This window comes from Xenopus tropicalis, chromosome 5, assembly GCF_000004195.4.
Source record: "Xenopus tropicalis strain Nigerian chromosome 5, UCB_Xtro_10.0, whole genome shotgun sequence".
NCBI lineage: Eukaryota > Metazoa > Chordata > Amphibia > Anura > Pipidae > Xenopus > Xenopus tropicalis.
This window is the reverse complement of record NC_030681.2, coordinates 3,880,953-3,908,164: the sequence shown is the minus strand read 5'-3', so window position 1 is coordinate 3,908,164 and position 27,212 is coordinate 3,880,953. Positions and strand designations below refer to the sequence as shown.

Sequence of the window (27,212 nt, the reverse complement as noted above, 5' to 3'; positions counted from 1 at the left end):
CCCCCATATAAAGGCACAAGGCTGCAGGCTGAGTTATACAGGGAACTCTGAGTATCACTCATGTATTATAAGGGATAATGTACCCCCTACTGTAAATGATAAGGATATTAGCAGTCACTGAGGGGTTCTGTGCCCCCCATATAAAGGCACAAGGCTGCAGGCTGAGTTATACAGGGAACTCTGAGTATCACTCATGTATTATAAGGGATACTGTACCCCCTACTGTAAATGATAAGGATATTAGCAGTCACTGAGGGGTTCTGTGCCCATATAAAGGCACAAGGCTGCAGGCTGAGTTATACAGGGAACTCTGAGTATCACTCATGTATTATAAGGGATAATGTACCCCCTACTGTAAATGATAAGGATATTAGCAGTCACTGAGGGGTTCTGTGCCCCCCATATAAAGGCACAAGGCTGCAGGCTGAGTTATACAGGGAACTCTGAGTATCACTCATGTATTATAAGGGATAATGTACCCCCTACTGTAAATGATAAGGATATTAGCAGTCACTGAGGGGTTCTGTGCCCCCCATATAAAGGCACAAGGCTGCAGGCTGAGTTATACAGGGAACTCTGAGTATCACTCATGTATTATAAGGGATAATGTACCCCCTACTGTAAATGATAAGGATATTAGAAGTCACCCAAGTGTTCGCCATTCAGACAATATATGCTTTCTCTATGGCTTTATGGCCACTGAGCAGGGCCCAGCCCACAGTTTGTGGGCCAAGTTTATATTTAATGGAAGGGAGGATGCTGGGAGGTATATAATAAGGAGCAGGGGAAACATGAAGCCATGAGTGTCGGGATGTGAGTGATGCCAGGCACCTAGTGCAGGCGCTGGATGGGTGGGGGGTCCGGGTGCCAGGCTGAGCGTAACCGCACTCACACTCTCCAAACCAAATAATGACTCAAGGAAATAAAAATCTCACATCATCAACCGCCTCTGTAGAAAAAACATTTTAAAAGATCAGCACGTTGGGCCTAATGGTGGTGCGTGGTGCGTGGGACTTCTGGGTAATACCATGGCAGCTCGTATAAACAACCCCCCCCCCAGGCCGGCACCGGGGCTCATTTACTGAACAGAAACCCGTTTGGATCGGTGCCGGCGCCCCCTTGTGCCTAATTTATTGGGGCTCTGCAAGCGCTTATTAAAGTGACACCTTCAAGGGGAAGTTAACCCTCCCCGGGGAATGATTGCTTTGTGCCCCAGAGCTGCAGAACAGAATTTGGAATAATTAAAAAAAATAAAGACCAAGTGTAAACTCCCTTTAATGGGTAAGATTGACTTGGTGGATTTACCCTTTAAAGCCCCAGTGATGCCTGTAGTATAGAGGTTTCTGGGGGTGTTTATGTTAAATGCAGGGATTGGGGCTCAGTCATGCAATGCGCTGCTGTACTTTCCATGCATACAGCGCCCAGTCTTATCGATGATGGAGGGGGGTCGGAAGCAATAGCCAACGTGGTATCTCCCGCCCTGTCATATCCATTGATTTTTCTCTCTACTTGAGACGAAAGCGCTTATCGGCCGAGAACTTATCTGTGTGGCTAATTTGCCGGCACAGTCAGCTCTCCATTAATTGATTTTAGCTGGGGCCCTAGAGCGTCTCCCAGCGACTCCTTATCTCCCCCACTGAAAGCATCCACCCACTGCCCCGGGCACCGCTGTCTGGCTGCCGAGGGTGCTGGGAGTTGCACAGCCACTCTAATGCATTATTCCCCCATGGAGCTTTCTGCTTATTGGTGGCATTTATATAGCAGCTCCACCCTCTACCCATGATGCTCTTTTAGCTCTTGTACCCATGATGCTCTCTTAGCTCCCTTGCAGTTGGCTCCCCGACCCCCTGGCTGAGAGATCTATACGGCCCCGAGTCCCTCAGTGGCTAAAGATTAACCAGCTGCTTCCTCGTGATGAGCCCTAATGTGTTATCTGCTCGGATGTGTGATCCTCCCCATTATCCGGCACATTGAGTGTTGCCCAGTAAGTCCAGCCTGGCAGCTGGCGAGTCAGAAGCACAAAGCGGCTGCACCTACTGTACCCACCGTACCTGGATTGGCACCGTCCTGTTGCACCTACCTGAGATCTTGAGGAACCCAAGACATGGGTGCTACATGCTCAGGTCTCTCCCAACTAGAGGAGCCTCATCAAGGTTTTTGGAAGGTGAGAAGGTAACAGATACTGATCATCTCCGGTCCCTTTGGGTTAGTACCAGAACCTTAGCTCGGATCAGCTGTAGCCTGGGCTTGGGGTGCTTAGAAGTTTGCCGGCCAAGCTGTAGAAATGTGGCAGATCTTCCAGTGCCGCAGACAGATCAGCCTTTCCGTCGCCCTCTCTCTGGGCTACTTCTTGTACCTGTTCCTGGGAGCCATGATGTTCCAGATCCTGGAGAAGCAAGCGGAAAGCAACACCCGGGATCAGTTCCAGGTGGCCAAGCTCCGGTTCCTGCAGAACTACACCTGTCTGGATGTGAATGCCTTGGAGCAGTTTGTGCAGGTACAGGGGGTACGATGTGGGGGGGGTGGGGTTATTGTGTGCTATACTACTCTGTGTTACTGGTTCCAAACTGGGGGGGTTAGTGGCAAGGAGAGCCCACCCTGCAAGTCAATTAAGGTGAGAGTTAAGGTGCCCATACACCTTCAGATCCGCTCGCTTGGCAATGTCGCCAAAGTGAGCGGATCTTATCCCAATATCCCCCACCTGATGCGGCCCCCGATTTTTCAACCTGCCCAATCGAGATATCGGTCGGGCCAGTCGTTAGTGCCCCTACACGAGCCGATAAGGTGCCAAATCAGTCTAAGGGACCCATATCGGCAGCTAGAATCAGCCCATGTATGGGCCGATGGACCTTTACTGAGCATATTTCCCTGTGCCAATGGACAAACATAGGTTACCCACATTCCCTAGCCAATCCCTGGCTCCCCACTTGGTTATGGGGGTCTTCTACAATATATTGTGTTCTGCCGCTGGTCACGTGACATTAGGTAAGCCAATCTGTGCTGGGCAGTAAAGGTGGCCATATACTGTGCGTTCCGCTTGTTTGGCAAGGTCATCAATTGAGCGATCTCCTGATATGCCCTGATATGGGGTTAATTTGATTGTTTGGGAAATGTTTCCCATCGGTTTGTTGATGCAGTGCTCTGCTCGACAGCCCATATACCTGCGATCTTTGGCCCTAGATCCAATTATAATGGCCGGTATATGGGCCGTCGAACCGAGGACTGCATCAACGAGCCAATGGGGAAAATGAAACCTGCCCAATCAAAATCTGGCCAATTTTAGGCCTGTTAGTGGGGCCCATTCATGGACAGATAAGCTGCCAAATCATTCTGAAGGACCCGAATTGGCAGCTGAAATCTGCCCATAAATGGTCACCATAAGGTGGCAACTGAGAGTGGGCCCTACTGGGTATTTCAGTTTAAAGAAAGATGAGCCGAAAGATCCCAGTATTTATTGCAACAGTCTCTGTAACATTCTACCCATGCCCTCGGGTCTCTTGGGTCTCACAGAACAGGGAGCAGCGAGACTGGGTACAAATCTGAGTTCCCCATTGGGCACAGTCACATATCATAGGTTTCTATACAATGCCCTTCTCTATTATGTTTCCCATCTCTAAAGTTCCAATGGCCCCTGCTGCCCCCTTTCTCTTGTCCTTTTATTGTTATTAATGTTTGTGCAAAAAGTCATTTAAAAATGATCTGATGAGTGGTGCACTAAGCTGCAGCCCGATGGCGCCCCAAGTCTCCTTCTATAGAAGAATTTGTGAATTTTAGAATTACTTAATGTGCAGGTACATTGATGACATTCCATTCATGACATATATTATACAGAATATTAATCAATGCTCTGTTATACAGATAGCTAGAATCTCAGCCATAAAGCAGGGCAGGACTGCTGCTTACAATGGGGGGATCAGATAGGATCTGTGCCACTGTGACAGAATGCTCTGTTATACAGATAGCTAGAATCTCAGCCATAAAGCAGGGCAGGACTGCTGCTTACAATGGGGGGATCAGATAGGATCTGTGCCACTGTGACAGAATGCTCTGTTATACAGATAGCTAGAATCTCAGCCATAAAGCAGGGCAGGACTGCTGCTTACAATGGGGGGGATCAGATAGGATCTGTGCCACTGTGACAGAATGCTCTGTTATACAGATAGCTAGAATCTCAGCCATAAAGCAGGGCAGGACTGCTGCTTACAATGGGGGATCAGATAGGATCTGTGCCACTGTGACAGAATGCTCTGTTATACAGATAGCTAGAATCTCAGCCATAAAGCAGGGCAGGACTGCTGCTTACAATGGGGGGGATCAGATAGGATCTGTGCCACTGTGACAGAATGCTCTGTTATACAGATAGCTAGAATCTCAGCCATAAAGCAGGGCAGGACTGCTGCTTACAATGGGGGGATCAGATAGGATCTGTGCCACTGTGACAGAATGCTGTTATACAGATAGCTAGAATCTCAGCCATAAAGCAGGGCAGGACTGCTGCTTACAATGGGGGGATCAGATAGGATCTGTGCCACTGTGACAGAATGCTCTGTTATACAGATAGCTAGAATCTCAGCCATAAAGCAGGGCAGGACTGCTGCTTACAATGGGGGGATCAGATAGGATCTGTGCCACTGTGACAGAATGCTCTGTTATACAGATAGCTAGAATCTCAGCCATAAAGCAGGGCAGGACTGCTGCTTACAATGGGGGGATCAGATAGGATCTGTGCCACTGTGACAGAATGCTCTGTTATACAGATAGCTAGAATCTCAGCCATAAAGCAGGGCAGGACTGCTGCTTACAATGGGGGGATCAGATAGGATCTGTGCCACTGTGACAGAATGCTCTGTTATACAGATAGCTAGAATCTCAGCCATAAAGCAGGGCAGGACTGCTGCTTACAATGGGGGGATCAGATAGGATCTGTGCCACTGTGACAGAATGCTCTGTTATACAGATAGCTAGAATCTCAGCCATAAAGCAGGGCAGGACTGCTGCTTACAATGGGGGGGATCAGATAGGATCTGTGCCACTGTGACAGAATGCTCTGTTATACAGATAGCTAGAATCTCAGCCATAAAGCAGGGCAGGACTGCTGCTTTATAAGAGAAATGAAGCAATCTTATATTGATAATAATGTCCCTTTAATGCCTCCCTGGGATGATTACAAAGGTCGGGCAGGCCGGTGCCATGATGCCAGTGGAACAGGGCTCAGTGCCAGGAGGGTATATTGTGATTAATATTTACCTGCCGCCTCCTGAACTTTCTATAATAAACAAACAGCGCTTTCAAATGAAACCTGGCACCAAGCAGCGACAATGGGAAGGGAAATTATAATGAGTAAAGTGGGGGGGGGCTGTGCATTTAATACATTATAGGGATTAGTTCCCCTTTATTCCAGATGAGCCATAAGATTTAGATAACAGGACTGAATAAACTGAATAAAAATGTCATTGCTTTTAGAAACCCCTTACAGCTATTAATCATTCATCTCCAGTTGCTTTAGATTGTCAGCTCTTGGGATTAGATCCCTCCTGTATTGAAGACATCTGCCATTTTTATTCTGCTCCCCAGATCATAATGGAAGCCTGGGAGAAAGGGCTGAACCCCAAAGGCAACGCCACGAATCCGAGCAACTGGGATTTCAGTAATTCCTTTTTCTTCGCTGGGACAGTGATCACTACTATAGGTAACGGGACCCCCGGGGCACAGGGGTTGATGGGAAATCGCAGGGCATGGAGAGCCTGCTGTGCCTGGGCTGCTGTACGGCAGCTCTGTGTATCAATAGGAATTGGTTCTGATAGACTCAGTATTATTAAATAAGCCCCATTAGTACTTTGTCTGAATTCTGATTGGACCTTCTCTCTCCAATGGCAGGTTATGGGAATCTGTACCCCAGCACGGTGGCCGGGCAGGTCTTCTGTGTGTTCTATGCCCTGTTTGGCATCCCCCTCAACTTGGCCTTCCTCAACCTGATCGGCAAATCCCTGAACACCCACCTACTGGCTCTGGGAAGGATCACGCGGCGCCCCCAAGGCTCTGGGGTAACTGCCCCAAATCTCTCTTTTATTATGTGTTTGTCACATGTTCAACGGCGGGTAATAAACATTGGGTTTGGAATCAATTAATTATCCTGGGAGAGAAGTTGTGCCATTATGGGTGTTGGATTGTGGGAGAGAAGCTGTGCCATTATGGTTGTTGGGTTGTGGGAGAGAAGCTGTGCCATTATGGGTGTTGGGTTGTGGGAGAGAAGCTGTGCCATTATGGGTGTTGGGTTGTGGGAGAGAAGTTGTGCCATTATGGGTGTTGGGTGGTGGGAGAGAAGCTGTGCCATTATGGATGTTGGGTTGTGGGAGAGAAGTTGTGCCATTATGGGTGTTGGGTTGTGGGAGAGAAGTTGTGCCATTATGGGTGTTGGGTTGTGGGAGAGAAGTTGTGCCATTATGGATGTTGGGTTGTGGGAGAGAAGTTGTGCCATTATCGGTGTTGGGTTGTGGGAGAGAAGTTGTGCCATTATGGGTGTTGGGTTGTGGGAGAGAAGCTGTGCCATTATGGATGTTGGGTTGTGGGAGAGAAGTTGTGCCATTATGGATGTTGGGTTGTGGGAGAGAAGCTGTGCCATTATGGGTGTTGGGTTGTGGGAGAGAAGTTGTGCCATTATGGGTGTTGGGTTGTGGGAGAGAAGTTGTGCCATTATGGATGTTGGGTTGTGGGAGAGAAGTTGTGCCATTATGGATGTTGGGTTGTGGGAGAGAAGCTGTGCCATTATGGGTGTTGGGTTATGGGAGAGAAGTTGTGCCATTATGGGTGTTGGGTTGTGGGAGAGAAGTTGTGCCATTATGGATGTTGGGTTGTGGGAGAGAAGCTGTGCCATTATGGGTGTTGGGTTGTGGGAGAGAAGTTGTGCCATTATGGATGTTGGGTTGTGGGAGAGAAGCTGTGCCATTATGGGTGTTGGGTTGTGGGAGAGAAGTTGTGCCATTATGGGTGTTGGGTTGTGGGAGAGAAGTTGTGCCATTATGGATGTTGGGTTGTGGGAGAGAAGCTGTGCCATTATGGATGTTGGGTTGTGGGAGAGAAGCTGTGCCATTATGGGTGTTCAGTTGTGGGAGAGAAGCTGTGCCATTATGGGTGTTGGGTTGTGGGAGAGAAGCTGTGCCATTATGGGTGTTGGGTTGTGGGAGAGAAGCTGTGCCATTATGGGTGTTGGGTTGTGGGAGAGAAGTTGTGCCATTATGGATGTTGGGTTGTGGGAGAGAAGCTGTGCCATTATGGGTGTTCAGTTGTGGGAGAGAAGCTGTGCCATTATGGGTGTTGGGTTGTGGGAGAGAAGTTGTGCCATTATGGATGTTGGGTTGTGGGAGAGAAGCTGTGCCATTATGGGTGTTGGGTTGTGGGAGAGAAGTTGTGCCATTATGGGTGTTGGGTTGTGGGAGAGAAGTTGTGCCATTATGGGTGTTGGGTTGTGGGAGAGAAGTTGTGCCATTATGGGTGTTGGGTTGTGGGAGAGAAGTTGTGCCATTATGGATGTTGGGTTGTGGGAGAGAAGTTGTGCCATTATGGGTGTTGGGTTGTGGGAGAGAAGCTGTGCCATTATGGGTGTTGGTTTGTGGGAGAGAAGTTGTGCCATTATGGATGTTGGGTTGTGGGAGAGAAGTTGTGCCATTATGGATGTTGGGTTGTGGGAGAGAAGCTGTGCCATTATGGGTGTTGGGTTGTGGGAGAGAAGTTGTGCCATTATGGATGTTGGGTTGTGGGAGAGAAGCTGTGCCATTATGGGTGTTGGGTTGTGGGAGAGAAGTTGTGCCATTATGGGTGTTGGGTTGTGGGAGAGAAGCTGTGCCATTATGGGTGTTGGGTTGTGGGAGAGAAGTTGTGCCATTATGGATGTTGGGTTGTGGGAGAGAAGTTGTGCCATTATGGGTGTTGGGTTGTGGGAGAGAAGTTGTGCCATTATGGATGTTGGGTTGTGGGAGAGAAGCTGTGCCATTATGGGTGTTCAGTTGTGGGAGAGAAGCTGTGCCATTATGGGTGTTGGGTTGTGGGAGAGAAGTTGTGCCATTATGGATGTTGGGTTGTGGGAGAGAAGCTGTGCCATTATGGGTGTTGGGTTGTGGGAGAGAAGCTGTGCCATTATGGGTGTTGGGTAGTGGGAGAGAAGCTGTGCCATTATGGGTGTTGGGTTGTGGGAGAGAAGTTGTGCCATTATGGATGTTGGGTTGTGGGAGAGAAGCTGTGCCATTATGGGTGTTGGGTTGTGGGAGAGAAGTTGTGCCATTATGGATGTTGGGTTGTGGGAGAGAAGCTACAATATGGCAGAACTTCAGGCTTTTGGCCATCACCAGGCACTGAAATAAATCCTTTTGGTTTGTTTCCAGGCAATGAAACTTCTAGTCATGGCTACCTACCTGGCCTTGGGCTCCCTGCTGGTCCTGGTCCTCCCCCCGATGATCTTCAGTTACGTAGAAGGCTGGAGCTACGGAGAAGGGTTCTACTTTGCATTCATCACTCTCAGCACCATTGGCTTCGGGGATTATGTATTAGGTAGGTAGGTAACTGCCCATCTACCCACCCACCATGAATATATCTATGGTAACCCATGAGTGTATCGCTGGTAACTGCCCATCTACCCACCCACCATGAATATATCTATGGTAACCCATGAGTGTATCGCTGGTAACTGCCCATCTACCCACCCACCATGAATATATCTATGGTTACCCATGAGTGTATCACTGGTAAATGCCCATCTACCCACCCACCATGAATATATCTATGGTTACCCATGAGTGTATCACTGGTAACTGCCCATCTACCCACCCACCATGAATATATCTATGGTAACCCATGGGTGTATCGCTGGTAACTGCCCATCTACCCACCCACCATGAATATATCTATGGTAACCCATGAGTGTATCACTGGTAACTGCCCATCTACCCACCCACCATGAATATATCTATGGTAACCCATGAGTGTATCACTGGTAACTGCCCATCTACCCACCCACCATGAATATATCTATGGTAACCCATGAGTGTATCACTGGTAACTGCCCATCTACCCACCCACCATGAATATATCTATGGTAACCCATGAGTGTATCACTGGTAACTGCCCATCTACCCACCCACCATGAATATATCTATGGTAACCCATGAGTGTATCACTGGTAACTGCCCATCTACCCACCCACCATGAATATATCTATGGTAACCCATGAGTGTATCACTGGTAACTGCCCATCTACCCACCCACCATGAATATATCTATGGTAACCCATGAGTGTATCACTGGTAACTGCCCATCTACCCACCCACCATGAATATATCTATGGTAACCCATGAGTGTATCACTGGTAAATGCCCATCTACCCACCCACCATGAATATATCTATGGTAACCCATGAGTGTATCACTGGTAACTGCCCATCTACCCACCCACCATGAATATATCTATGGTAACCCATGAGTGTATCACTGGTAAATGCCCATCTACCCACCCACCATGAATATATCTATGGTAACCCATGAGTGTATCGCTGGTAACTGCCCATCTACCCACCCAGAATGAATATATCTATGGTAACGTTTGGCTGGGTGCCATTTTTTTTAGGTTTTTCATAATCCATGTACCAAAATACCACCAATCGGTTCTGTTTCCATGTTGTTCCCCCAGGGACTGACCCAAACAAACACTACATCTCCATCTACCGGAGCCTGGCGGCGCTGTGGATCATCTCGGGCCTGGCATGGCTGGCGCTGGTGTTCAGTCTTGCCGCCGACCTGCTAGAGAAGTTCATGCGTCTCAGAATCCACCGGACTCAGTCGGAGACAGAGGAGACGGCGGTGCACAAACCCGACGATCTGGCTCCCATTCAGATTCCAGTCCAGATTTAATCTCCGGCTCGACCCAAAGACATTGGCCCAATGTTACATTTCCCAGACTTGTATGAGGCCAAACTTATATCGACAAAACGAAAATGGAACCGACTTGAAACTGATTTACAGTTCGGGGAAAACTGACCATTAATGGGTTCGTTTGTAGAACTTTCCCTACCCCTTTTTAAAGGGTAACTGCGCCATTCCCCCAGTGTTTGTACGATGAATATGGGGAGCCCCTTTGTTACCCTATTTCCTATTCTTCCTAATGGCGCCCCCTATGTGCACTTGCTTTGAGGGGTCTCTGCGCAGTAAATGGGTCCTTTCCTTGATCTCTGATATGTTTTTTGATAACCCAATCACTAGCAATTGGCCCATACAATTTGATTGTCCGTATTCAGTTATGGGTTCTACCAGCTGAGGGCCAATCATTTTGCTCCTCATCTTTCCCATTGGCCACGTGCCCCTTGGAAGCGGCTGATAGGAACTGCTTATTCCGCACATGGGTTCCCCCGCAGCCAGCGGACCGGCTAATGGGACTCAGCGGAAAGGCAACGCCATTTATTCTGCCTGCTGGGAGATAAGGAGACAAGACAAACAGAGCCGGACATCTGCCGGGAGCCGCATTATTTCCACTGAGAGAAGGTTCTGTTTGCCTTGGGGCGCGATGGTTCCAGTTATTATTCCAGTTATTCCACTAATTATTGGACTGGGGGGGCTGTTTGGGTCTCTGGGTACTTGAAATGCCCAGGATTAATTTGTACCCCAGTCCCGGCCTGTTTATCTACCCCTGCATGGTCAGCAGCACCGGCCAATACAGTTATGTGATGCAATCGGATCAGAACTTTTTACCCAATAACAAACCCAACGCTGATATTGTCACATTTAAAGCTCTGAAACTGAAACATTTCTATAAAATATCATTAAAAGACAATGAGAAATAATCAGCGCTCGTCATTATCCTGCATCAATAACAACGGTAAGTTTGGGGTTAGTAGGAACCAGCTTGGCAATGACTTCGGCCCATTGTTCCAGGCAGAATTGCCCCCAGGTTGGTCAGGTGATACCGGGGGTCGAATGGTTCCGCTGAGTCTCAGTTGGACCAGGAGGAAGAGGGTCCATTACCCATGGAACTGACAGTCTTATCCTTGCGCCGGGGGCCGGACAGCGGGGGTTTATGGGTATTTAAGGGCATTTAGAACACTCCCTTCTCAGTTCGGTTTAATTAATGTTTTCCGAGGGGCCCCACTTGTTATTATTGCCCTACTATGCACCCCCCCAATGTTGTAACTATATGTACAGCAGACCCCAAGGTTGCAGGGGGGCCCGGACCGCAGGGTTTTCTGTACCTTAGTCCCCCCCCCTCCAGGCTCTAGGAGATGGTACAGTCCCACTGTAGATCCAATGGGGCAGTGAATGGTAGAGATGCCCCCCCCAGGCGGAGGAATGAGGGTATCTCAGTGCATCAGCGACAATAAAAAGCCCTTAATGCCCCTGGGGGGGGGGGGCTATTGCCATGAGTTGAGTTAATAACCTTTTCAATCTGAATTTTGGCTCATGTGGTGCAGAGAGAACTATTGGGGCCCCCTCACCCCGCTCTGATGCTCGGAAAGGAAAGGGTGGGTTGCATGGTGGGGGGCATCTGATAGGCAGGAATACCCCTGCGGGGGGCAGTTTCTGGATTTAGCATGACACTGGGGTTGCCCCCTGTCCGGTTTCCGTGTTTGGGTCTCAGCTCAGCTTAGTTATCAGCAAGGTAATTTCTTATTATTACAGCACATTTCAAAGCTTTCTGGATAACTGGTTTCTGTATAACAGATCCCATAGGGCTGTCGGCTTCATAACGTTCTGTCCAGTTTAAATCATTAAAAAAATCTGAACAGAAATCCAGCCAAATGTGTCTAAGCGATGCAATAACCCCGCCCCCACATCATAACCCCACCCAGCATTCATCGTGCCCGCCCCTAATGCCATCAGCCCCGCCCCTTTGTTTGGTTTTAGCCTATGGCAACCCTGCATGAAGCGCCCAATACAAATCCTCTACAGACCCCCAGGGACTGGGCCCTTCTGCTCCAAAAAGAAACTTTCCCAAAAGTAATCCCAAAACTACAAGCATGAAAAAAAGACCAACTGCAAATTGCCTCATTACATTACATTACATTAACATTTATTTATAAAGCGCCAACATATTCCGCAGCGCTGTACAATAAGTGGGAATCCCAGTACTCCGCTCTACATCATCCTTTTCTGATTAGTGTCAGTAACAGGTAACTGTGAGCAAATTTGCACCAGGGCAGTAACCCATAGCAACCAGTCAGCTTTGTTCAATCAGCTTCAGGAAAAATAATGTAAGCCAAAATGTGATTGGTGAAGGAGCCCAGAAGCCCATGTCTGCTAAGTGGAGATAATGTATATCACTTGGGGCCCTGTGCCGGGATACAGAGAGTTACAGTTGAACTAAAGCCGTAGGTTGGACTTCCTTACAGAATATGCTGAAATGTTTCAATTACACAATAATATTGTACTATTATCTGTATCCTGCCCCCCCCCCCCCCCAGGGTCACACCGGGCCAGTGGGGCATTGGGAATAAACCAGTGGGCCCCCGACCCCCGCCAAACCCAGAAGTATAATGTACAGGGCCCCGGGGGTGGGTCGGATGGGCATTGGTGGCCCTGGGTATGTGTGGGGGCCGGGGGGCCCCGGAGGGGGGATGAACTATCCCTAGTGGGCCCCACATACCCCAGTCACACTGATGGGAGGGCCCCAAGGTAAGGTTGCCCCCGGGCCACTATTGTAGCAGCCTGGCCAGTAAAACTGATCCATGATATCAATGTTATTAATAGGGAAGAAACCTCTAAATAAAGGAAGGCCAATAGTTTTTCAAGAAATTGTGAGCCCCCCCTGCAATGTGACTGCGCTGTCACTTCCTCTCCTGACTGGGGAACAAAGGGTTAACTCATTTCCTCATTTCACTTTCCGTTATGTGCTGGGGGGCTGCTCCCCACCATGTGATGCCCCCCTGCTCAACCCCCCCATCTCTGTTTATAGTGGCCCCTCACATAGAAGGGCCCAGCAGTGCAGCCCCCAGCCTCCCTATAAGAGCCTGGGGGCTGCTGGGATTTGTAGTTTCACATCCCCTTAGCCTTTACCTAAACAGGATGACTGGGGGCAGAAAGTGAGAGATCTCCCACCCACGCTTGTGTCTGTGGCAGGGAAAGGGTTAATGCAGGGGCCCCGCTCTCCTTGGGACGGGGTAAGAAGGAGTGAGTGTCAGTTCCTCCCCCCCCCCCCCCCCCCCCCCACTTCTAAGTCTCCTTCAGCCCCACCCAGGGCTTTATCTCTGCAAAGTACAAGTGTCTGTGCTTCCTGCTCTCTCAGCCTGAATGGCTCTGCCGCTGCTCCTGGGGTCCTGCTGCTAGCCCCCCGGCACTCTCTCTTCCCTGCCCATCCCCCTGCTTCCCATCATGCCCTGCTGCTGCCCAAGGCTGGATACCTGCAAGGTGCCCGTGCCAGTCACCCCCATCCTTCTGCTCATCTACATCTGTTACTTACTGGTGGGGGCCGCCGTCTTCTGGGCCCTTGAGAGCCAAACTGAGGTGGAGCAGAGCGTCTCCTTCCAGCAGGACAAGTGGGAGCTGCTCCGGAACTTCACCTGCATGGACAACCGGACCCTGGAGCTGTTCATTAAGGTAAGGGGGGTCCTGCCCCAATCCTGCCCCCCCCGGCACCTAATGGGCCCTCTCTGATGCTATGGGGGTGGCACATATTGGGGTACAGGGATCCTGCCCCAATCCTGCCCCCCCCGGCACCTAATGGGCCCTCTCTGATGCTATAGGGGTGGCACATATTGGGGTACAGGGGTCCTGCCTCCATCCTGCCCCCCCTGGCACCTAATGGGCCCTCTCTGATGCTATGGGGGTGGCACATATTGGGGTACAGGGATCCTGCCTCAATCCTGCCCCCCCGGCACCTAATGGGCCCTCTCTGATGCTATAGGGGTGGCACATATTGGGGTACAGGGGTCCTGCCCCCCCGGCACCTAATGGGCCCTCTCTGATGCTATGGGGGTGGCACATATTGGGGTACAGGGATCCTGCCCCCCCTGGCACCTAATGGGCCCTCTCTGATGCTATGGGGGTGGCACATATTGGGGTACAGGGGTCCTGCCTCCATCCTGCCCCCCCTGGCACCTAATGGGCCCTCTCTGATGCTATGGGGGTGGCACATATTGGGGTACAGGGATCCTGCCTCAATCCTGCCCCCCCGGCACCTAATGGGCCCTCTCTGATGCTATAGGGGTGGCACATATTGGGGTACAGGGATCCTGCCCCCCCGGCACCTAATGGGCCCTCTCTGATGCTATGGGGGTGGCACATATTGGGGTACAGGGATCCTGCCCCCCCTGGCACCTAATGGGCCCTCTCTGATGCTATGGGGGTGGCACATATTGGGGTACAGGGATCCTGGTTACCCAGCATGTCCCCCCTTTATACTGGGATTCTGGTGTCAATCATTTCTAGCAGCTTGTTAAATAGGTCCCCAAATGTATCAAGGGGGGGGTCACTGACAGCTGGGCGGATCCTCAGTAGCCAATAGGACTAAGGCCTCTCACTGTTGTCAGAGTAACTATGGGCACCGTGTCATAGAGATGCTCCAGAACCAACAGGGTCCGACTGTCAGTTATTATCTGGCGGTCATAAGGGTGACATCAGGGGCAGGAGAGGGGCAATGGGGCAGGAGTCAGGGTTATTACAATGGGAGAGAGGTTACATGGAGCCTCTTTCATTTCTCACTGCCCCGTCTGTATCCTGGGTGCCCCCACCCTATAGAAACGTGACAGTGGGTGACAGTTGCACAGGGGCAGGCGTTGGGGAACCGGTTTGAGCGCGGCGCTGAGGCTGATGGGAAATCTGGGCACACAGACAGTTGGTTTATTTAAGGAACCGAACCCTCCATTGTTCCTCCTGCAGCGAAAGTTAAACATTTGGCCGAACCTTAAAGGGCAAGTCGCCCACATTGGGAGCCCCGGGCGCCTATTACTCAGCCCATTGGCTCCCAGGGTATTTACATAGGGAAGGTCGGAATGAACCAATAACCATATTATTTGTGCAACTGATTCTACTTACTGCAGCGTATAACCATCTGCCCAACTATATATATATTATACACCTACCCAACCCCCCAGTGCCCCCCCAGCCTGCCCAACTATATATATATATACTGTGTATATACCTGCCCTCAGCCCCCCCAGCCTGCCCAATTATATACATATATATATACACCTGCCCGACCCCTCAGCCCCCCCCAGCCTGCCCAATTATATATATATATATATACTGTGTATATACCTGCCCTCAGCCCCCCCAGCCTGCCCAATTATATATATATATATACTGTGTATATACCCGCCCAACCCCTCAGTGTGTCTCCCCCAGCCTGCCCAATTATATACTTATATATATACACCTGCCCGACCCCTCAGCCCCCTCCAGCCTGCCCAATTATATATATATATATATATATACTGTATATATATATATATATATATATATATATATATATATATATATATATATACTGTGTATATACCTGCCCCCAGCCTGCCCAGTTATATATATATACTGTATATACACCTGCCTGAACCCTCAGTGCCCCCCCCAGCCTGCCCAATTATATATAAACTGTAATTAAAGAGCCGAATGGGGTGAAAGTCTGTTTCTTTGGCTCCCGGGGAGTAAAGTCCCAGGTTCCAGTGAGACATTTGCCAAGGAGTCGGGCCCTTGGCCCCAGCCCAACGTTACTCAGAATCCCACAGTATCAGCACCGGGACATGAAACTTCCCTTGGTCTCGGCACCGGATCCAACACAGGACACAGGTTGCTGGAGGCTGCAGGGAGTTACTGGAGGCTGCAGGGAGTTGCTGGAGGCTGCAGGGGGTTACTGGAGGCTGCTGGGAATTGCTGGAGGCTGCTGGGAGTTACTGGAGGCTGCAGGGAGTTGCTGGAGGCTGCAGGGAGTTGCTGGAGGCTGCTGGGAATTGCTGGAGTCTGCTGGGAGTTACTGGAGGCTGCAGGGAGTTGCTGGAGGCTGCTGGGAATTGCTGGAGGCTGCTGGGAGTTACTGGAGGCTGCTGGGAGTTGCTTGAGGCTGCTGGGAGTTGCTGGAAGACAAAAGGCTCCAAGGGAACCTGTTTTGCCCCATGAATCCCCCCCCCCACCCTTAGTAACAATAAGACTCAGGTGATTGGTCCATGGAGCAAACGGAGCAGCGCAACCTCACGTTGCATTTCCATTGTTTCGCTGGAGATTAATAACCGAAACTGGGAACTTTGCCTTTATTTAAATCTATTATAAACAGGCTGAGCCAGCAGGGAGTTGTGCCCCAGAAAGGGGGGCCAAGTCTGACCAATAGGGGGCGCTGCCCTGTGATTCCTGCCCCGTTAGGTGCATTAGTCGTGTCTGGGTTTATTTTGGGGTATCTAGTACATAAGTTTTCTGCACCCCAACATTATGCAGTGGGTGATTAGTGATGAGCAAATTTTTTTGCCAGGCATGAATTTGCAGCGAATTTACGCATTTCGCCATTGTCGCAAAACTTCTGTGAAAATTTGCAGAAAAATTTGTCTCGCGTCAAAATGGCTGCTGCAAATAACAACACGCGATGAAATAAAGACATGGGTGACGAAAAGTCGCATTTCGTGGAATTTTTGCCGTTTCCCGAATTTTCTGTTCGTTTTGCGAATTTTTCAGCGAAGTGAAAAGGGACAGATTCGCCCATCACTAATATTGATGATATATGATATTTAGGTATATTGATTATTGACTGCAGTACCGCTTCTCACCACCGCTCAGTGGCCATCCTATTGGGATGCAATGCAACAGCGCCACCATCTGATTTGTGCTACAGAGACAGACCGATTTGTGCTACAGAGACAGACTGATTTGTGCTACAGAGACAGACCGATTTGTGCTACAGAGACAGACCGATTTGTGCTACAGAGACAGACCGATTTGTGCTACAGAGACAGACCGATTTGTGCTACAGAGACAGACCGATTTGTGCTACAGAGACAGACCGATTAGTGCTACAGAGACAGACCGATTAGTGCTACAGAGACAGACCGATTTGTGCTACAGAGACAGACCGATTTGTGCTACAGAGACAGACCGATTTGTGCTACAGAGACAGACCGATTTGTGCTACAGAGACAGACCAATTTGAGCTACAGAGACAGACCGATTTGTGCTACAGAGACAGACCGATTTGTGCTACAGAGACAGACCGATTTGTGCTACAGAGACAGACCGATTTGTGCTACAGAGACAGACCGATTTGTGCTACAGAGACAGACCGATTTGTGCTACAGAGACAGACCGATTTGTGCTACAGAGACAGACTGATTTGTGTCAAAATGGCCGCTGCAAATAAAGACACAGGTGACAAAAAAGATGCAGGTGATGAAAAAGTCGCATTTCGCATAATTTTTGCCATTTCCTGAATTCTCTGTTCGTTTTGCGAAGCGAAAAGGGACAGATTCGCCCATCACTAATATTGATGATATATGATATTCAGGTATATTGATTATTGGCTGCAGTACCGCTTCTCACCACTGCTCAGTGGCCATCCTATTGGGATGCAATGCAACAGCGCCACCATCTGATTTGTGCTACAGAGACAGACTGATTTGTGCTAAAGAGACAGACGGTTGGAATAGAACAGACAGTCAGAGGGAGGCACAGGAGGCCCAACATGCAGGGAGTTCTCCTTGTGTCCCTATTGGTGCATTGAGTGTGAGTTGGGTTGCATTGGGCACAATCATTGGGCAGAGACTTGGCACTGAGACCCCGGCCTGGGGGCAAGCAGATCAGCTGACAGGGTAAAGGCGGCCGGGAGTTGCTTATCTCTCACGGTTCCTTCTCTCGCAGACAGTCATTGGTGCCTATAAGAGCGGAATCAGCCCCGAGGGGAACAGCAGTAACTTGGGCTCCTGGAGCTTCGGGGGCTCCTTCTTCTTCTCCGTCACAGTCGTAACCACCATTGGTAAGTGGCGCCCAAACGGCAAATATTCCAACGTCAGTGGCACCGGCACTGGGCCCTACAGTGTAGCCCCCCCAGCGCTTGTGCAACTACAGCTCTCAGCATCCCAGGGAATGATAAATATAAATAAATCTAAAGCAACTGGACTTGTTAAGTAATCATTGGAGACATTTAATGATTAATCATTGATAAATATTTATATAGCCCCCCCACCCCTGCCAGGGCCCCTCTGCACCAGCCTGCAACTCTATGGCTAAATCCCAGCATCCCCTGTCAGACTTTGGCTTCTTTCCTAGTGTTGATAGTGGGTGTGTTTATGTCCCCCATTTGCTGATCCCCTTTATCAATAGGTCTATGGCAGATCGCAATAACTATTTCTAACCTGTTGCGCCGATTTTTATATTATATTCACATGCTGCCATCTAGTGGTGCAATTAGAGATGACATGTTAAACTAATCGAGGATTTTTGGGGCAGGGGTACAGGGAGTTGCAGGGAGTTGCAGGGGTGCAGGGAGTTGCAGGGAGGTGCAGGGAGTTGCAGGGGTGCAGGGAGTTGCAGGGGTGCAGGGAGTTGCAGGGGTGCAGGGAGTTGCAGGGGTGCTGGGAGTTGCAGGTAACAGAGTGCGTTTCTCCCCAGGTTACGGGAATCTGTGCCCCAGCACTGCGGGCGCCCGGGCCTTCTGTGTCGTCTACGCGCTGTTTGGGATCCCGCTGAACCTCATTCTGTTGAACCGCATTGGGCAGAAGATGCTCTCATTGGTTCATCGCTGCGGTGACGTTGTGGGAAAGAGAATCCGGCGCCAGGTAGGTGCCCCCCCCCCCCATTTAGGGATCAGTGGGGATCAGTTACGCCACTCGCTGTGACTACATCTTTCGCTGCACTCAGTAGGCCAGTTCTGTGCCTATCCCAGGCCAGAGTGACTCTTTACCAAAATCTACTCATCGCTGATTGGCTGCTGTTATAAAGTCATCCAAGTACCTGGGAGTAACGGCCAATCAGGAATGTGCAGTCGCTTGTTACTATGTAACTGAACTGATTAGTACTAATTCTGTTGCCCAGTATGGTACCCCGACTGTCCCTTGCCCAACACTGTACCCCGACTGTCCCTTGCCCAACACTGTACCCCGACTGTCCCTTGCCCAACACTGTACCCCGACTGTCCATTGCCCAACACTGTACCCCGACTGTCCCTTGCCCAACACTGTAATCCGACTGTCCATTGCCTAACACTGTACCCCGACTGTCCCTTGCCCAACACTGTAATCCGACTGTCCATTGCCTAACACTGTACCCCGACTGTCCATTGCCCAACACTGTACCCCGACTGTCTATTACCCAATACTGTACCCCCAATATCCACAGCCCAATACTGTGTCTGACTGTCCATTGCCCAACACTGTACCCCGACTGTCCATTGCCCAACACTGTACCCCGACTGTCCATTGCCCAACACTGTACCCCGACTGTCCATTGCCCAACACTGTACCCCGACTGTCCATTGCCCAACACTGTACCCCATCTGTCTATTACCCAATACTGTACCCCCAATATCCACAGCCCAATACTGTGTCTGACTGTCCATTCCCCCATTAATGTACCCAACTATCCATTGCCCAACACTGTACCCCGACTAATACTGTACCCCGACTGTCTATCACCCAATATTATACCCTAACTATTCATCGCCCAATACTGTACCCCGACTGACCCTCCAATGATCTCTCTCGGTTCCTCTCTCAGAGACTGACCAAGTTGGTGACGAGTGGATCGGCGCTGCTGATTGGGCTCCTACTCTTCATGCTGTTGCCCCCCGTGCTCTTTAGGGCAGTAGAAGGCTGGACGTACGGGGAGGGGCTCTACTACTCCTTCATCACTCTCGCCACCATCGGCTTCGGGGACTACGTGGTCGGTGGGTAATTTCTCTCCTCTCCACTAAGGGACCCTGCACCCATCACAGCCAATTTACTGTTGGCACAAGGTTGTTTGTACAGGGCTCCCTTTTGTCCACGTGAATGATGCCCAAGCTGGGGGCAGTCCTGGGGCCGCCCAACTCCTGCCCCTTCTGTACCCGGCTCTGCTTAGTGTGCTTATGGGAGCACAAGGAATTGCACCTCAGGGGGAAACAATTTTATAAATGAACCAAAATTGTTGGTTCCCAGATGCCAAGTTGCAGTTCCACTTCTCACCACTATCAGCCAAGAGCCCCCTGTCCCCCATAGAGACACAACAGAACAGCGCCCCCATAAGATCTCATTGCTCGCTCTCTCTCTGCAGGGCGGAACCCAGACAAGCAGTACCCCAACTGGTACCGGAACCTGCTGTCAGTGTGGATCCTGTTTGGGCTGGCATGGCTGGCGCTGGGTATAAACGCGGGCGCAGACGCGCTGGAGCACTGCAGGGAGAGGTGCCCGTGCCGCAGGAAAAGTAAGAACCAGGCAGCAGGGGAGGAGCTTATGGACCCGGGGGGGGAGGGGTCATTATGTTGCACAAAACAGAGCGAAGACTCAGCGAGTAACGAGACCCGAGCGATGGATCAGCGCGACGCCGACACCAGCGAATCATCCGGCAGCGACAAACTGAAACATGAACAGTGAATGAGGGACAGCGGCAGCGCCACCGGGTCACTAACTGGCGCTAAACTGCCCCCCTAGCCTGTGAAACTAACACTCTGATTGGTTGCTATGGGTAAATTAGCCCCAGTAACCATCTGATTGATTGGTTGCTATGGGTAAATTAGCCCCAGTAACCATCTGATTGGTTGCTAAGGGTAAATTAGCCCCAGTAACCATCTGATTGGTTGCTATGGGTATCTCCACTGGTGTTAGTAAATTATTATTATTAGTAGTAGTAGTAATTGAACCATGTACGCCCCCTGCTGGCCCACTAGTAACACTGCAGCAGTCAGAGAGATGTTTGCCCACAGTGACCCCGGCCGCTTATTGCCCTAATGGGGGCGGGGCTGAGGCCAAAAGCCCTTTTTATTCCCCACATCATGTGATCAAAGTTCATTCAGCCGTTTTCATGTAAATGAAGGGATTTTGGTTTGGGGGGGGGGGGGGTTTGTTTTTACTCTTTTGTACCCACAATAAATGTATATTTCTGTTGCACCGCTGCTTTGTGCCAATGCTGCAAAGTGGGGACCTTGGGGATATTTATCAAAGGGTGAAACCTCCCTGCCCCCCTGCACAGGATCTTTTATCTTCTAAGGGAGCTCCTCCCCCCCCACAACCACACAACGAGAGCTGGTAATTACCCTAAACTCCACCCTCACACCCCGACAGACACAAATCAGGAAACAAAGGGTTAAAGAAAACATTTATATACTTACAGATGTACAAACCCCTCCCACAACCCTTATGTGACTGTGCAACTGCAACATTGGCGCTTGCAGTACCACTTCCCGCCTGTTGCTGGAGGTCATTTCTCCCTTGGCACCAACAGAACAGCGCCCCCACCTGCTGGGAAACTGCATCTAAGACACTGAGAATCCTTGTGGTTTCCTTCTGGGGGCGACCTCAGCACTAGATCACTTACCCTTTACTGTATATAGTGCGCCCCCCACCCCCTGCAATGATCTACTAGATCTACCAAAACCATGAATTCCAATAACCAGTGTAGCGCTAGTGCCCTCCTATGGCACAAACATGTATTACAGTTGCAAATCGCTACATTCATTGTGTATAAAGGATCGGCCGAAGTGCCCCGGGCAGGGGTATCAGGAGAACATGTGTGTTTTAATGCCCAGATACTTTCATTAAACCTAAATCTGATTGGAACAATAATATCTGAAGGAAATGTAAAATCAAAGTGTCCGTTCCTGTATCCTGAGGAACATCTGCCGGGGGTAAAATATAACAACATCCATCAAAATGCCCTCAGCTTAGAGAACAACTGGTCCCAGGGGTAAAAGTACAGAAGATGGCCAATCACAGGAGAGCACATCAGTGTGAGGATCAGGAAAATGGCCAATCACAGGAGAGCACATCAGTGTGAGGATCAGGAAGATGGCCAATCACAGGAGAGCACATCAGTCTGAGGAGCAGGAATGTGGCCAATCACAGGGCAGTACATCAGTGCGAGGAGCAGGAATGTGGCCAATCACAGGGCAGTACATCAGTGCGAGGAGCAGGAATGTGGCCAATCAGAGAGTCCAGCAGTAATACCCCACGGCAAAGAGTAGAAAGATGGCGACAGAGAGCAGCATGTTCTTGCGGTTTTCATGGCGCAGAGATTTGAGTTCTCGCTCTGTGAATGGACATCGAGGGGCCCGTTAGTACAACAGGCACAGAGGGAGGAGCCCGTTAGTACAACAGGCACAGAGGGAGGGGCCTGTTAGTACAACATGCGCAGGGGGAGGGGCCCGTTAGTACAACATGCGCAGGGGGAGGGGCCCGTTAGTACAACATGCGCAGAGGGAGGAGCCAGTTAGTACAACATGCGCAGAGGGAGGAGCCAGTTAGTACAACATGCGCAGAGGGAGGAGCCAGTTAGTACAACATGCGCAGAGGGAGGAGCCAGTTAGTACAACATGCGCAGAGGGAGGAGCCAGTTAGTACAACATGCGCAGAGGGAGGAGCCAGTTAGTACAACATGCGCAGAGGGAGGGGCCCGTTAGTACAACAGGCGCAGGGGGAGGGGCCCGTTAGTACAACATGCGCAGAGGGAGGGGCCCGTTAGTACAACATGCGCAGAGGGAGGGGCCCGTTAGTACAACATGCGCAGGGGGAGGGGCCCGTTAGTACAACATGCGCAGAGGGAGGAGCCAGTTAGTACAACATGCGCAGAGAGAGGAGCCAGTTAGTACAACATGCGCAGAGGGAGGAGCCAGTTAGTACAACATGCGCAGAGGGAGGAGCCAGTTAGTACAACATGCGCAGAGGGAGGGGCCCGTTAGTACAACAGGCGCAGGGGGAGGGGCCCTTTAGTACAACATGCGCAGAGGGAGGGGCCCGTTAGTACAACATGCGCAGAGGGAGGGGCCCGTTAGTACAACATGCGCAGAGGGAAGGGCCCCGTTAGTACAACATGCGCAGAGGGAGGGGCCCGTTAGTACAACATGCGCAGAGGGAGGGCCCGTTAGTACAACATGCGCAGAGGGAAGGGCCCCGTTAGTACAACATGCGCAGAGGGAGGGGCCCGTTAGTACAACATGCGCAGAGGGAGGGGCCCTTTAGTACAACATGCGCAGAGGGAGGGGCCCGTTAGTACAACATGCGCAGAGGGAGGGGCCCGTTAGTACAACATGCGCAGAGGGAAGGGCCCCGTTAGTACAACATGCGCAGAGGGAGGGGCCCGTTAGTACAACATGCGCAGAGGGAGGAGCCAGTTAGTACAACATGCGCAGAGAGAGGAGCCAGTTAGTACAACATGCGCAGAGGGAGGAGCCAGTTAGTACAACATGCGCAGAGGGAGGAGCCAGTTAGTACAACATGCGCAGAGGGAGGGGCCCGTTAGTACAACAGGCACAGGGGGAGGGGCCCGTTAGTACAACATGCGCAGAGGGAGGGGCCCGTTAGTACAACATGCGCAGAGGGAGGGGCCCGTTAGTACAACATGCGCAGAGGGAGGGGCCCGTTAGTACAACAGGCACAGGGGGAGGGGCCCGTTAGTACAACATGCGCAGAGGGAGGGGCCCGTTAGTACAACATGCGCAGAGGGAGGGGCCCGTTAGTACAACATGCGCAGAGGGAGGGGCCCATTAGTACAACATGCGCAGAGGGAGGGGCCCGTTAGTACAACATGCGCAGAGGGAGGGGCCAGTTAGTACAACATGCGCAGAGGGAGGGGCCCGTTAGTACAACATGCGCAGAGGGAGGGGCCCGTTAGTACAACATGCGCAGAGGGAGGGGCCCGTTAGTACAACATGCGCAGAGGGAGGGGCCCGTTAGTACAACATGCGCAGAGGGAGGGGCCCGTTAGTACAACAGGCGCAGAGGGAGGGGCCCGGCCTCCATAAAACTGGCAGTCACTTACCGTAATTGGACAGGCGGCTGCTGAGTGAGCTCTTCTCCTTCTCTAGAGACTTCCTGGGGTACAAGAAAGAGCAAACGGAATTAGCAACAGTAATTGGCCTGGGGGGTCGCTGACCCTGACAACTAAAATCCTATTCACTTTGAAGGGACAGTAAAGTGGCCACTTTGAAGAAATCACTGGCCAACCCGGGGGGAAATCACTGGCCAACCCGGGGGGAAATCACTGGCCAACCCGGGGGGAAATCACTGGCCAACCCGGGGGGAAATCACTGGCCAACCCGGGGGGAAATCACTGGCCAACCCGGGGGGAAATCACTGGCCAACCCGGGGGGAAATCACTGGCTACACTGTCTGCTTAACATAATCCCTATCATTTACTCCACAATAACCCCCACCCAGACTGCATGGGCCCCGGCTGTATTAGTCGGACTCCCAGCCCCTAGGGAGGGGGCCCTGCCGGGAGTTGGTACTCACCTCCCCTCCTCTGTCAGCTCCATCTTGCGCAGCTTCACGTCAATCACATCCAGGTTGTACTTGCACAGAGCCACTTTCTCCTCCATCCCATCAATCTGCAAAGGGAGAAAGTTCCGCCCATCAACTGCTATTGGTCAGAACTAATGTCACTCATTATGGAACTGAGAGGAAAGTCCCAACTGGGGGTTTAATATCAAATAGAATCACCGAAACGCACTCTGCCCCTCCCACAACTTCCCACAGCCCCCCCAAATATCCCTCTGATACCGACTCCCCCAAATATCCCTCTGATACCGACCCCCCCAAATATCCCTCTGATACCGACCCCCCCAAATATCCCTCTGATACCGACTCCCCCAAATATCCCTCTGATACCGACCCCCCCAAATATCCCTCTGATACCGACTCCCCCAAATATCCCTCTGATACCGACTCCCCCCAAATATCCCTCTGATACCGACCCCCCCAAATATCCCTCTGATACCGACTCCCCCAAATATCCCTCTGATACCGACTCCCCCCAAATATCCCTCTGATACCGACCCCCCCAAATATCCCTCTGATACCGACTCCCCCCAAATATCCCTCTGATACCGACTCCCCCCAAATATCCCTCTGATACCGACTCCCCCAAATATCCCTCTGATACCGACTCCCCCCAAATATCCCTCTGATACCGACCCCCCCAAATATCCCTCTGATACCGACCCCCCAAATATCCCTCTGATACCGACTCCCCCAAATATCCCTCTGATACCGACCCCCCCAAATATCCCTCTGATACCGACTCCCCCAAATATCCCTCTGATACCGACTCCCCCCAAATATCCCTCTGATACCGACCCCCCCAAATATCCCTCTGATACCGACTCCCCCCAAATATCCCTCTGATACCGACTCCCCCAAATATCCCTCTGATACCGACTCCCCCCAAATATCCCTCTGATACCGACTCCCCCAAATATCCCTCTGATACCGACTCCCCCAAATATCCCTCTGATACCGACTCCCCCCAAATATCCCTCTGATACCGACTCCCCCCAAATATCCCTCTGATACCGACTCCCCCAAATATCCCTCTGATACCGACCCCCCCAAATATCCCTCTGATACCGACTCCCCCCAAAATATCCCTCTGATACCGACTCCCCCAAATATCCCTCTGATACCGACTCCCCCAAATATCCCTCTGATACCGACTCCCCCCAAATATCCCTCTGATACCGACTCCCCCCAAATATTCCCTCTGATACCGACTCCCCCCAATATCCCTCTGATACCGACTCCCCCCCAAATATCCCTCTGATACTGACTCCATGCCATTCCCCCCAGCCCCCCCCCTTCATTCCCCAGCCCCCCCCCCATCATCATTCCCCCAGCCCCCCCCCCCATCATTCCCCCAGCCCCCCCCCCATCATTCCCCCAGCCCCCCCCCCCCCATCATTCCCCAGCCCCCCCCCCCATCATTCCCCCCAGCCCCCCCCCATCATCCCCAGCCCCCCCCCCCCATCATTCCCCCAGCCCCCCCCCCCCATCATTCCCCCAGCCCCCCCCCATCATTCCCCCAGCCCCCCCCCATCATTCCCCCAGCCCCCCCCCATCATTCCCCCAGCCCCCCCCCCATCATTCCCCCAGCCCCCCCCCATCATTCCCCCAGCCCCCCCCATCATTCCCCCAGCCCCCCCCTCATCATTCCCCCAGCCCCCCATGCCCTGAGGCCCCAGACCCCCCATCATTCCCCCAGCCCCCCCCCCATCATTCCCCCAGCCCCCCCCATCATTCCCCCAGCCCCCCCCCCCCATCATTCCCCCAGCCCCCCCCCCCCATCATTCCCCCAGCCCCCCCCCCCCATCATTCCCCCAGCCCCCCCCCATCTCACCCCCAGAGCCCCCCCCATCTCACCCCCAGCCCCCCCCATCTCACCCCCAGCCCCCCCCATCTCACCCCCCATCTCACCCCCAGCCCCCTTTCCCCTGAGGCCCCAGACCCCGCACCTCCCGGGCGACACTCAGTTTCTCCTTCTTTTTCTTCCCCATCTCCGGGTCTGTCCGTTGAACACGTTGCCTTCCTGGGCTCCTCCCCCGGCTCTTACAGGCGCTATCGCCCCGCCCTCTTGCGTTACTAGGAAGGCAATTTGCGGCCGCCATTTTTTATTTGGGCAGCACATTCCGCTGCCTTTATTGGTAATTATGCCGCCATTTTTGTTTTGGGAACTCCTGTGGCGGCCGAACAGCGTCTCCCAGGAATTGGGAAGTTGTTAGACAACATGTTGGTTAATGAGCAAATAGAGGAGCAGCCTGGGGGGGGGGTAGGGGCAAACTTGGGTCCCCGAAACCCTCAGTGAGAGTCGTACCCGGTACAATCTGCCCCAGGTGGGGGCGGGCCTGAGTTACAGGCGGGAGGGGAGGTGTTTCCCTATTTTCCTGGCAGTTCAGTGAGTGGCCACTAGAGGTCACTGTTTTATTCTATAATATAAAGGAAATCACAGGCTCCTTGGATCCCACCTGGGCAGTAGGTTGGGGCAGGTTGGGGCAGGTTGGGGGCAGGTTGGGGGCAGGTTGGGGCAGGTTGGGGCAGGTTGGGGCAGGTTGGGGCCCATTCTGGTCGAGTCACACGTTTAGTGATTAGTTCGGGGAGCAAAGGGTTTACGGAGGGTGCAGGGAATTGGGGAGTCAGTAATAACTCTCATTGCTGGGCGGGGCCAAAGGCCAAAGGGAGGTGCCATACAGCTGGGGGGCCACTCAGGTATAGTAGCAGGGGGTTGGGGGAGGTGCCATACAGCTGGGGGCCACTCAGGTATAGTAGCAGGGGATTGGGGGAGGTGCCATACAGCTGGGGGGCCACT

The 27,212-nt window shown here is 51.7% G+C and overlaps 3 protein-coding genes across 4 annotated transcripts; 2 read left to right on the top strand and 1 right to left on the bottom strand.

The window, feature by feature from the left end:
• The first annotated feature begins 613 nt into the window (after positions 1-613).
• kcnk16 (potassium channel, two pore domain subfamily K, member 16) lies at positions 614-10,819 on the top strand. Its single transcript, XM_002942017.5, has 5 exons — positions 614-2,497; positions 5,575-5,689; positions 5,878-6,044; positions 8,379-8,544; positions 9,679-10,819. Exons 1-5 carry the CDS (start codon positions 2,285-2,287, stop codon positions 9,897-9,899), a joined length of 882 nt encoding a protein of 293 aa, XP_002942063.2. The 5' UTR covers positions 614-2,284; the 3' UTR covers positions 9,900-10,819.
• Positions 10,820-13,205: 2,386 nt separating this feature from the next.
• On the top strand, positions 13,206-20,707 carry LOC101731658 (potassium channel subfamily K member 17). The gene is made up of 5 exons (XM_031902305.1): positions 13,206-13,571; positions 17,808-17,922; positions 18,558-18,724; positions 19,662-19,830; positions 20,196-20,707. The coding sequence occupies exons 1-5, from the start codon at positions 13,347-13,349 to the stop codon at positions 20,513-20,515; spliced, it is 996 nt and encodes a 331-aa protein (XP_031758165.1). The 5' UTR covers positions 13,206-13,346; the 3' UTR covers positions 20,516-20,707.
• Positions 20,708-21,224: 517 nt separating this feature from the next.
• Positions 21,225-26,470, bottom strand: ccdc167 (coiled-coil domain containing 167). Of its 2 annotated transcripts, XM_031901457.1 has the most exons (5): positions 26,362-26,470; positions 24,368-24,462; positions 23,895-23,947; positions 22,055-22,166; positions 21,225-22,011 (listed from the first exon to the last, which is right to left on the bottom strand). In XM_031901457.1, the coding sequence occupies exons 1-4, from the start codon at positions 26,401-26,403 to the stop codon at positions 22,063-22,065; spliced, it is 294 nt and encodes a 97-aa protein (XP_031757317.1). In that variant the 5' UTR covers positions 26,404-26,470; the 3' UTR covers positions 21,225-22,011; positions 22,055-22,062.
• Positions 26,471-27,212: the final 742 nt, after the last annotated feature.